The sequence below is a fragment of the Spermophilus citellus genome (assembly GCF_964194105.1).
Source record: "Spermophilus citellus genome assembly, chromosome: 4".
Lineage (NCBI taxonomy): Eukaryota > Metazoa > Chordata > Mammalia > Rodentia > Sciuridae > Spermophilus > Spermophilus citellus.
The window spans coordinates 5571341-5583489 of record NC_138185.1 but is presented as its reverse complement, the minus strand read 5'-3'; the positions used below and the strand labels follow the sequence as shown (position 1 = coordinate 5583489).

The window sequence follows — 12149 nt, the reverse complement described above, 5'->3', positions numbered from 1 at the left end:
CACGAGGTGGGTGAGTTCTAATAGAACTTTGTCGGTGGGCACTGGAATTTGAATTTCGTGTGACTTGCATGCTTTATATGAACTTTTAATTCCTTCTTCCCTCCCAGCCACCTAAAAATGTCAAATCCTCGTAGTTTGCAGGCCACATGGAACAGGTGGCATGTCAGCTTCCGCCCGTGGCCCAACTTTGACAACCACTTCTACTGACTGAGCGAGTTAGGGGCAACTCTGGGCCAGAGTCCTCGTTTCAGGGGGGCCATCCAGGGCTCTGCAGAGCGCAGGGAGGCACAGAGCCTGCTTCCTCCCACGGCAGCCTGCTGCCTTCTGCTGTCCCAGGAGCAGAGGAGCATTTTTTTTTAACAGGGAGCAGGAACTATTAATGGCCCCCACACGACACAATGGAGACAAAGCTGTGGCTTATCCAAAATCCTGCTTTAAAGAGAAGACCCGTCATGTCGTAGGATAGGAAAACCATATAAGTGGTTTATGACAGTGACAAAATACGCAAGTCGCCGCACAAAGCCACAAATTGGAATAAGTTATTCTATAAAATTTCTAAGAGACTTTGGAAATCTCCCTTTTGTTTGGAGGATTAGAGGGAGCAGACATGGGCCCTCCTTCTCGGGGCTGGATTTGCTCTCTGAGAAGCTCTTTGGTCAGCGGGAAGCCGTTAGCTCACGGTTTCCTGGAGTCCCGCAGGTTGATGGCCAAAGTGGTTCTCATTCTCAGTGGTTTTTCTGGTTTCTCATTTCTGTAGGCCTCCTGGCCAGAATTGATGCCTTCACCAGTATTGGCTTTCAGGATTCCCGTGCAAGACATTAAAGTGAATTGGGGAGCACCCTGGGGCCTGCTCTCGCCCCTCTCGGGGCTAATGGTCCTTCGGTGTCGGAGCTCCACTGTGGGGTACCAGTCAGGGAGCAGGGAGCTTGGTTCTATGTTCTCATCTCGTGGTGACATCAATACTTCTTTGTTGTAAGATAATTGTTAATTACAAGAACTAAAGTCACTAATGATCCCACCTCCCATAGTCAGCCCTCCGATGTTATTTTAGGGCCTTTTGGGGGGTAGGTTTATAGGTCACACTATTAAACTGAAAACTTGAACTAGTCCCCCAAGGACTGGGCTGCTATGGAGATGCGTAGGTCAGACGTGGTGGAGACTGTGGTGAGGGAAGCTGCAAGACACAGCTGTCCCGACCTTTGCACACGTCTGCCTGTGTGCACATTTGGTAACACTGCCACACATGCTCATTCTTCTGATAAGGGGATGCACTGCAAATGTCTGTGGATTTTTTGTTTTGTTTTGTTTTGTTTTATTGTAAAGGAGATGCTTATAGCTCACTAATGGGTCTTGATTGACCTGTAGCTCTCAAAATGTGGAGCGAGCTACTGGGGCCTTGTCTTGCAGCTGGTTCTGGCTAAGGGAGCTAAGCAGGCTTCGTATTGCCAGATTGGTGATATTTCAAGAGCATCCGTAAATGGTTTTTCAATTGCAATCCACCCCAATTTTTACCCACTGTTTCAAATTTTCTAAAAATTTCTCTCTCCTGAATCAAACGTATTTATGAACTGCTTTAGTTCGTGGATCCCCAGGTTTCCATGTCTGGTGTAAACGGTGTAGGATTTTTGTTGTTGTTGTAATTTTGAGCCTCACTTTCTTTCATTATTGAGATGGGGTTTTGCTGTGTTGACCAGGCTGGCCTTGAACTTCTGAATACATGGGATCTTCCTGCCTCAGCCTCCCAAGTAGCTGTGACACAGGTACATGCTACTGCACCTGGCATCTTAACCCTCCAGGTGTGTTTCTGTGTTACTAAATAACCCTTAAAACCAGCATTTGCCCAACACCTCTTAGACCACCCTAGACTGTCTGGTGTCAGTCTGCCGCTCGGCTCACCTGTCCTGAGGCACCTGAGTTTGTGCAAGGTGCAGCCCCTTGAACATACAAGTCGTTTTCAAGTTTTGTGAGTTCTGCACATTTAGCATGAATCATTAAGTCCTCCACCCATGCCCGCCTGCCCCAGTGCCGGGTGTGTGGGAGAGAACGAGGGGCACATTTTTCTAATTTAATTCTAAGACTCCTATGTTTCATGGAGTCAGAATAGCACTTAGCTCAGGCCAGGGTTTTGTAAATGGAGATAATAGATGATGTGTTTTAGCCCACACTTGTGAATTGTACATCAAAGTGTAAAATCTGATTAAATTATTTGTGACTTCAAAGGCAGTTAGTTCTTCCTTTGGGCAAGATTTATGGCTTTCTAAAAGGATTGGCGTCTGTTTCAAAGTTTAATTGAAATGAACATTTCCAAATGTCTATAATGATTTAACGCAGTGTTTCTCAACCCCGGCTCTCTTGACATTTGGGCTGGACAAGTCTGCTGTGGGGTCTCTCCTGTGCACTGCAGAATGTCCAGCAGTGTCCCTGGTCTCTTCCCCTGAGATACCAGGAGCACCCAAGTCACAGGATTGCAACAGGCAAAAATGCCTGCGCATATTTATTGCCAGATGTCCCCGGGGGCAAAGTTACCCCTCCAGTCCCTGTTAAGAACCTTGGATTTAATATATGTCATATGTCAGTCTTTTGGACCTTAGCATTGGAGATATGATTGTTTGAAGTTCTTCAATATTTTAATTTTAAAGTTTAATTTTGTGTCTTTTTCCTGAGTACACAATATTCCACATACTTTGGAAGAGACCCAAGTGCTTCCTTCAACTTCCTTCAACTTGACATCTTCCTGTGTCATCATGTCAATATGCTGTGTCCTCCCCTCCCCTCTCCTCCCCTCCCCGCCCCTCCCCTCTCCTCCCCTCCCCTTCCCTCCCCTTCCCTCTCCTCCCTTCCCCTCCCCGCCCCTCCCTCTCCTCCCCTCCCCTTCCCTCTCCTCCCTTCCCCTCTCCGCCCCTCCCCTCTCCTCCCTTCCCCTCTCCTCCCCTCCCCGCCCCTCCCCTCTCCTCTCCTCCCCTCCCCGCCCCTCCCCTCTCCTCTCCTCCCCTCTCCTCCCTTCCCCTCTCCTCCCCTCTCCTCCCCTCTCCTCCCCTCCCCTTCCCTCTCCTCCCTTCCCCTCTCTGCCCCTCCCCTCTCCTCCCTTCCCCTCTCCTCCCTTCCCCTCTCCTCCCCGCCCCTCCCCTCTCCTCTCCTCTCCTCTCCCCTCTCCTCCCCTCCCCCTCTCCTCCCCTTCCCTCTCCTCCCTTCCCCTCTCCTCCCCTCCCCTCCCCTCCCCTGGAACCCAGGGCCTTGTGCATGCCCAACAAGTGCCCTCTGTCGTGGCTGTCTCCCTGGCCCTATATCTTTGTGTCCCTGGTCACCCAGCCTTATTTGTAGTAGGGCACCCTGTGAAGATGGGCTTCACTGATGTTTCTGTATGAAAACGTCGTCTTTGGATGTCTTCATCGTGTCTTTGTCGCTTGTCATGACCACCGTAGGGAGAGGGGAAGCGGAGTCCTCGTTCTTGGGTGAACGTAGTAGGTGCTCAGGACGGTTGGGCTGTGACCCGGGGGTCCGGTAGCCTGGAGGAACTGCTCTCTGACATCCTCACAGCCACAGGGAGCCATAAACCGATGTCACCTTCGGTGGGCCAGCAAGGGAGAGCTCTGAGGTGACGTTGGGGGACCAGCGGCCAGTGTGTGGGCAGGTGTGAAGGCTGGAGGTGGGAACTGGCTGCCCCTCCCAGGTGTGGCTGGAGCCCCCTGGGGTCAAGGACTGGACGTAAGTGATGCAGTGTTTTTGGTGCCACTGTGTCGCTCGCGCGGCTTCCTGAGGTCGGGTGTGGAATTCTGCTCTCCTGCTGTCGTGGGGGCTGGCAGGGGAGGCTCAGTGGTAGAGCACAAAGTCCTGGATCCCATCCCGGCACCCAGAAAGAAAGGTCCAGTTCTGGGGCGTTTGGGGTTTTCAGGTCAGGGCCTTGTGTTGGATGTGTTTGGTACTGCGTGTGCCCTGTGCCTGACACAGAAGGGGAGCCGGACACCCCCGGCCTCCAGGACCCTGTGCAGCATGTGTGGAGACAGGACAGCAGGAGTGGAGGTCACGGAGAGGCGGGGTGAAGTGGGGTGCACAGACCCTGGTGAAGAGTCAGGTCTCAAGGAATTGCATGGGTGGAGGGTTAATTCAATTGCATTGAATTAACGGGATGGTCATGGCACTAACTGCTAGGAGGAGGACAGGTCAGGTACAGGACATTGCACAGGCTGGGGAGGTGGGACAGGTACATTTGGAGGTGGCATGGGAGGCCTCTTTCTTAAGGAGATACAGTTCTGCCCAGATGGGATCTGTGGGTTGCTAGATGACCCCAAAGCTGTGTTCCTTCCTGAGTCTGTGAAGCTTCACAGTTCTAGACCCCCCCGGGGGGGGGGTGGGCCCTCTCCTGTCCAGACCAGTGGAGACCACCTCATTCTTGCCACAGCCATGTGGTGTGACCATTTCTTCAATCCTAATATTTAAAGGTTATCAAAGGAAGCATCCGTAGAGTTAAAAGCTTCCAATTATTATTTTTAATACACATGCATGTATATAACGGTTAAAAAAAAAACGACTTCACCCTGTGAGTTGCTAAAACCCCCAGCGGGATCTCAGGTAGGACTGTCCTGCTAGAGCCCCTGTTGGCTGCACTCGCTTGCTCTTCACTTGAACTTGACCCCGTAAGCAGGGGACTCTCCGCGTTGGGTTTTCTGTGTGCTCAGTGGCTCTGCTGTCCCTCAGGATTAGGTCTCCTTGTCAGTTCCCGAGAAGTTCCTGACTCATAGTTGATAGGAATTAGAGAAGCTCTGGTCCTCCATCTGCACAGGGAATTCGTTATCTGGATCTTTTTAGCTACCACAGATCTGCAAGGAGGTACGACATACACAAATAATTATTTAAAAATAGTTATTTAAAAATCCATAGTAAAGATCTTTACTGGTCATGTTTCCTTAAAATGCCTTTTGTGTTCATCTTGTTTCTTTGTGTCCCGTGGTAATGACGGTGATAGTGGCAGCAACGCTCCCAGTTGAAGGACTGCTCTGTGCCACGGCTGGGCCAGTCTGCCAGTCCTCACAGTAGAATGGACCTAGTTGAACATTTTTAAAACCTAATTCTCAAGATGATTTCTCCCGTTAATTGAGCACTTGCTAAGCACAAGTGGATGGGCCCATCTAGCCCTCACCCCTGTCCCCGCTTCTCGGGAGACGACGGTGACCATGTGGCATTGGGGGCCAGGTTGTTCTTGGCGTGTCACAGGACATTTTGTGGTGTCCCGGGTCTCTCCCTACTAGATACCAGCAGCAGCCCTGCTCCCCTCGTGCTGGCCACCAAAATTGCCCCTGCACATTGCCAGTCCTGTCCTGGGGGGGGGGTGATGGGGGTGGGGGGTGCCTTCGCTTCTGGCTGAGAGTCACGGGTTCCATGATGAAACTGAAGCCTTCGAGGTCAGTGAGGACATAGAAAACAAGTGCCCAACAGCAAGCAAGGGTCAAGCACTTGGTAGGTTCCAGGTGAGGCTCGGGTGACGGGCAGTTGCTGGACACACTCCCCACAGTGTCCCAGGAGGTGCAGCTTTCTTCCTCCTCCTCTTGGATCAAGCTCTGAGCGTCCCCCTCTGCTGCTGCCAGGTTGGGGGCTGCGGGACCGCCTGCCCGAGGCCACACAGCAGGCCAGCAGCTGGGCTGGGATTGGAACTGCAGTGTCTGCCTCCCGACCCCTGCTTACTCCAGGCCCCCACAATGTTTCCCACCAAACTACATGAAGAGAAAGCCGACAGGTGCCGGGCCGAGCTTGGCTGATGGACACCGAGCCTCGGAGCTGTGTGCAGAGTGAGCCCGTGGGGTCCCTTTTCTGCACCTCTGTGTGGGGAAAGCGAGGGGGCGGAGGCCCGCCCCTGCCCCAGTGGACGAGCGCTCTTGAAGTCCCGGGGGAGTCTCATTCCTGCTCCCTTTGCCATCGGTAGCTGTCTGTCAAGACCAGGTCGCCTCAGAGTCGAGGTTTCTTGCCTGTCTGAGGAGGACTGGCCATTTATCGTGGGTCACGACTTAGTCTAGACCCAGCTGGTTTAGAGGGGCCCAGCAGGCCCGACGGTACAGTCCCAATGCAGTCGAGTGGCCAGGGCCAGCCAGCCGGCAGGGTCTGGGGGGGCTCTGCTTGGCTCCTTGTTTTATTACACTAGGCATTTGGTTTCTGTCCTCCTCCTCTCCCCCAGCGAAGGGAAGCGCAGGGGCAGCAGGTGGGTGGTAGGTGGTTCGAGGTTCAGAGCCGCAGGCAGGACCACCTTCGTCCTCCTGTGGAAGTTCCGAACACAGAAGGAGGGGCTCCCTCCACCAGCGGCTCCCTCCCTCCATCTGGTCCTGAGCGGGGCTATCTGCAGCCTGGGAACCTCTGGACCAGTCGCTGCAGATCCCCCCCCCCCCCCCCCCCCCCCCCCCCCCGGGCTGCCTTGCTCCCCGGCAGGTGTGGGCTGTGTGAGCGGCCCCTGTCCCCGCGCCTGTGGAGGCCATGCCGTTTTCCAGCCTGGCTCCTGATCTCCACATCTGGACCTCATGGGGGCTGCCGCAGTTCACTGATGTTTATTTGAGATTTACACCCGCGGATGGGCCCAACCAATTTCGTGGGCAGCTTAGCCGATTTGTCTTAGAGCTTTGTGTTTAATAGAGGACTGGGGAGGCCGCCTTCCTGGTGGCTTTAACGGTTTAGTGTCGGGTGACGCTGGAAATCAGCCACCAGCCAGCCCCGCCCTCTCCTTCCACGCGCCCCCTGTCCGGCCAGAATGGAACACGTGCCCACCTGTCCCCCCGCCCCACCTGTGCCTGCGAGCGCTCCTGTCGGTCTGTAAGTCCATCTTCTAACAGTGCCATCCCTTTTCAGCCTCACCACCCCCCATGAAGACGGGACAGGCAGGGAGTCTGTCCGGCAGCCCGAAGCCTTTCTCCCCGCAAGCGTCTGCGCCCATCATGACAAAAACGGACAAGACGTCCACCACCGGAAGCATCCTGAACCTTAACTTGGGTCAGTTGGCACCTCTGGCAGAGTCTTTCTGTGACAACTGTGACTTGGCAATTGTAATGTCCTTTTCTATGTGTGGTTCTTGAACCTTTGAACTCTTTTCTCTGTGCAGATAATTAAAAAGGTGCAGTGGGTGAAGGTGAGGTGAGTCATGTCCCCAGCCCTCCTTAACTTTGTTTTGTTTTTGGCATGGCCTCACCGAGTTACTGAGGCTGGCCTTGAACTTGCAGTCCTCGGGCCTCAGCCCTCCTGAGTCACTGGAATAACAGGCATGCGACACCACACCCATTTGCAGCTGTTCTTGTCTTGAAGGGCCTCAGGGCAGTGTTCAGAAGCTTGTTTCTCCTTGAGCCTATAAGCCAGATCACTGATAAGTGAATACATACATGTGGCCGAAAGAAGTTCCATGAACCAGTGTTAATTTTCCTGCGCCCAGTGTACTCTGATACACTGTTCCCTTTAATTTTCTGATATCAATTTTCATCCCTTGGATCATTATTTTTTAATCCATTGGGTTTTAGTTGGTTATTTAAAAAATACCGTGTTAGGAGAAAAAAAACCTATTAGGCCAAAGTTTTACACGTTTGCACTAGTAATGCCAAACAGCTAAGTGCGAGGTCATTTTGAGCCATTCTGTCATGACTCCTGATTTTGTTGAGCCCTAGTATTGGGAGTATCGTAGGCTGGGAGAGGTCAGCCTGTCAGCGAGGGACCCGGCTCTATCAAAGCTTCAGGTCCAGGGAGGGTACTCAAGGTAGACGGGCAAGAGGGTTCACTCCACCTAGGAGGAAGAGCCAGCCGTGCCGATAACCAGAGGAAAGAAGAGGGGAAAGAGGAGGTTCTAGAGGTGGTGGGTGAGGACCCATTCGCTGTGCTGTAGGAGAGGCCAGGAGGCCGGCTGCATCCCGTGGGCAGGGGCAGGAGGGGAGTCCATTGAGGGCTTGCAGACCCTGAGGTGGAGGGGCCTGTGCCCACCTGCGGTGTCTGTCAGAAGGACAGCTTTCTGTTGATCAGTCATTTGTCTGGTCAGTTGTGTCTCCACCCCACATGGGGCCATGTCTGGGACATTTGCTTGTCCCCAGTGCCGCTGAGTCTCCTGCGGTGCCCAGGACCCTCATGGCGTGGAACTCCTGGACCACTCCCTGGTAACAGGGCCGACTCCCTGGCCAGTGGCAGAGCTATGGGCCAAGAGCTCCCCTTGGAGTCTAAGATGCTTGTCGGCCCCCCAGGTGGGGAGGGCAGAGGGCACTTGGTGGCAGGCGCTCTGAGGCCAGCACTGCGGGAGGGGAGTGCCGGCCATCTAGGCGGACAGGCAGGACTGGGGGCGTGCAGTGCCGCTGGAGCTGGGAGACGCCAGGTCTGGACAGCACCCTGGATGCCCAGCAGCCCAGGTGGAGCCCAGCTGTGTGTCCTTGGAGCCCGGGTCTCCTGCGTGCTGGGTTGCCTGTCCCCGCAGCCCAGGTGGAACAGGGTACTCAGGGTAGAGCTGGGGGTTCGGATTCAGAGGGAACAAAAGGGAACCACCCACTTGCTGCCTTGGGAACATGGACTGTTTCCTACAGTCCCCAGAACGGTGGCCTCCTTTCCCTCGCCTCCTCTCTCCTGCACACCCGAGCAGCCGGGCTGGGCGAGGCCTGCTCCCTGCGTTCCTCCCTGCCAGTCCCGTGCGGCCAGGATAGCTCCTTCCCTAAATGGGGTGACCGGCAGGCATCCTGGTGACACTGTGGGTCTCTCAGTGTGGCTTGACGCACGGACGTGGGAGTGCAGGACCCTTCCTGGGGCGTGTCTGGTGGGTGGGGCGCGGCCGGCCCTGGGCAGTGGTGCTGGCTGCGGCTCCTGCTGCCTCCCTGAAGGCCCCCACCGCCCCCCTCCCCACAGTGGGCAGTTTTGCCGCCTCCCCAGCAGGGATGAAGGCCTGTGAGCAGGCAGTGCCTGGGTGGGATCTCAGGTCCCTCATGGGCGAGGATCACTGGGTCCTGGGGCTGAGCGCGAGCTTCGTGGGCAGACAGGAGGGATACAGGGCACCAGAGACAGAGGGACGGCAACAGTCTCACAAAACAGAATTCCATTAAAAAAGTCAAAAATAAAAACAGACAGAACACTGGAAAAGGCAAACTCCCAGTGATGGAAGCAGCCCGGGTTAGGGGTGGAGGGGGGTTGGACTGCAGACCAGGAGGGAGCACTTGGGGACAAGGTCTTGCCCGGGGGTGGGGGGGGGTTGTGCGTCCGTGCCTCTGTTCAGACACCTGGATTTCCTCCAAAATGAACTTTGCTCTCTGTAGATTAAAATGACTTTTTAAAATAAACGAGCAGCACAGCCTTTGAGGTAGGTAAGACAGCCCCATTTTGTGGAAGGTCAAGGGAGGCACAGAGAAGCAAAGTCACCTGTGCACAGTCACACAGGATTGGGTGGGGCTAGGCCTTTGGGCTCCGGCGTGTCTGGAAAGCTGGAGCCGAGAACCCCGAGCTGCAGTGCTGTGAGCCAGGGCTGTGCTAGGCTCGAGGGCCTCTCCCTGGAGTCTACTGTGCCTCTTGGGTAGGTCAGCCCAGGGGTCAGTGCTAGGTGAAGGTTCCCTCTGGGCAGTGATAACATGGGGGACAAAGGAGGAAGCTCCTGCCCATTGTGGCTGTGTTTGGAATTAAAGATCAGAATTCCCCGTATGTGTATGTGGGGCTCGCGCAGTGGTGCACACCTGTAATCCCAGTGCCTGGGGAGGCCGAGGCAGGAGGATCCCAAGTTTGAGAGCAGCCTCAGCAACTTAGCAAGGCCCTAAGCATCTTAATGAGACCCTGGCTCAAAATTTGTAAAAAGGCTGTGGAGATACAGCTCAGTGGTAGTGTGTCCCTAGGTCCCCTCCCCATTCTCCCCAGTGCCCCAAATTAAAATAAAAACTGGCTCATCTGCATTAAAAGCAAATTATAAAACTCTACTTGGAGAGCCAAATGCAGCAACCCAAAATACAAAACCCGGCCCCTGGGCTGGCAGCTGGTTTCCAGGCTGGGCTCAGTGAGTCACGGTTTCTGCGCTGGGTGAGGGTGGGGAGTGGGGGGTGAGGGTGGGAGCGGCTCCTGCCCGCCGGCTGGCTGCCCTCACTTGCTGTCTTGGCCTCTGCTCTCCTCCTTCAGACAGAAGCCGAGTCCCGCTGGCTTGTTTCAGGCCCCCTTCTGTGACTTAATGGCAGTGATAAATCACACACCCGAAACCTGAAATCTGCCGAGAACACGGTGCTGGATTCTTGTCTCCTTCTAGAGCCCCTGGTCAGAGGTGAAGGGCCAGCAGGCCAGTGCTCCTGTGGTGGCCACAGTGTGCCCAGGTGCTCTGTTGGAGGTGCTGAGGGAGCAGTGGAGAGCTGTCTGGCCTTCTGCTGTCACTGACAGGGGCCACCTTTGTCCCTGTGCAGGGCAGTCCCTTGGAAGCCAGCCATTCCTTAAGAGCACCGTGTGAGCCGGGCCTGGGCTGCCCAGATGTTCTCCCACTTCCTTACAGCAAATGGGCTGGGAAGCCCCCTGCTGGGCTTTGGTTGAGAGGGGCTTCCGCCAGGGTCTCTTGTCTGTTGAACTGTCTCCTTGAAGGAGCCGCCATGTTGTAGCTCCTGGAAGTCCACTCACTCGTCATAGTTTGCCAACAGCTTTGTTAAAACAGACTATTTATCCAGGCACCTTATTTATTGGCTCCGGGTTGTTGTCCATTTGAAAACAGCTACAGGGAATGCTGATTTTGGCCACGGGGGACCGTGTCCGTGGGGTAAACTCCTAGAGGTGGAGCGGAGGTCGAGGCCCCGAGCCCTTGACATTTTGAGAGAGATTGCCAAGTTGACCTCTGAAGGGGATGTTCTCCTTTGTGCTCCCTGCAGAAGTGTAAGGTCGCGCGGCTTTCTCTAGCATGGGTATTTTTTTTTTAAATCCCTGGCTTCCATTTATAGGCTGAGCTGTCTTCATATCAACTGAGAAATTCAAAATCCTGGCAGCACAGTGAATTCTGAAGATGGTCCCGATATAGAAGGGCAGGGGTGGGAGAAGTCCTGATAAGCCACCACGAGCCAGAGGAACAGTGTTCCTTCTCCCTGTGGAGGAGAGAGAGCCCCAAATGCTGCTGATTGCAAAACGCTAACGCCCCGAAGGTCCCAGGGCCTGAGCCAGCCCCCACACTTTATTTTATTTATTCCTTTTTTTTTTTTGGAACTGGGGATGGAACCCAGGAACACTCAACCTCTGAGCCACATCCCCAGCTCTTTTTATATTTTATTTAGAGACAGGGCCTCACTGAGTTGCTGAGGCTGACTTTGAACTCTCACGCCTCCTGCCTCAGCCTCAGCCTCATGAGTCACTGGAATTACAGGTGTGTGCCACCATGCCTGGCTGGTGGTTTTTTTTTTTTTTAATCTTTATTTTATTTTATGTTTTAAATTTTTTCTATGTGGTGCTGAGGCTTAAACCCAGGGCCTCACAGGTGCTGGGCAAGTGCTCTGGCCCCGAGCTTCAGTTGCAGCCCCTGGTGGCTTATTCTTAACAAGAACAGTCATAGTAGCGGTTGATGGAGGCGAGAACCCTTATTTTGTCAAAGAGGGTGCTTTCCTTTGGTTGTGTTCTTCCTGTGAATGTGCAACAGGTGAGTGTTCCTAGAGTCAACTTGAAGGGCCGCTCACACACGTGCACACACAGGTTGAAGGCTCAGGTGAGGGCTGTCTCTTGATGAGCCCCACGTACCGGGGTGAAGGCCGTGCGGGATTTCTTTACTCACAGAAGTGGTCTTACACCAGGGTCTCAACCCCAGCTGCCCCTAGGAGTCACCTAGGGGGTTTCCCCAGCTCTCCCAGACTGTAAGTCAGGGTTTCTGAGGGACTGATGGATGCTGTATGTGGGGACGTGCATATTTTTTATTTTTGGGTTTGTTTCTTCGTATTTGTTTTTAACCCCGTTAACATTAAAGCGCCTGAGGCAGAGGCACGGGGTGTTGTGCACTCCATGTGACCCTCAGTTCACCGCGGGGTTGGTGCGCTGTGCTGCTGTTTCACTATCAATGCTCTTTGTAAGCTGCAGATCCAGGCAGGTGCAGGTGAGTTTCCAGTTCTTCCCTCCCAGGCTTCCTCCCTCCCTCGAGGGCCTCTCTGAGCAGCCTCCGAGGGCCCTGTGAACACACAGTGCACACTTGGACTTTTGAGGGTGCTGTTCTGGAATCATAG

General features: G+C 54.3%; 1 protein-coding gene across 19 annotated transcripts in view; it reads left to right on the top strand.

Moving 5' to 3' along the window:
* Positions 1-12149, top strand: part of ZMYND8 (zinc finger MYND-type containing 8) — a 98961-nt gene that overhangs the window by 58775 nt on the left and 28037 nt on the right. For 16 of the 19 annotated variants that reach the window (XM_081289526.1, XM_081289536.1, XM_081289538.1 and 13 more), the window contains one exon: positions 6829-6969. The exons of the other annotated variants lie outside the window; for them this stretch is intronic. In XM_081289526.1, coding sequence (XP_081145652.1) covers positions 6829-6969 — 141 coding nt within the window. The remainder of the gene's footprint in view (positions 1-6828; positions 6970-12149) is intronic. 19 annotated transcript variants of the gene reach the window in all.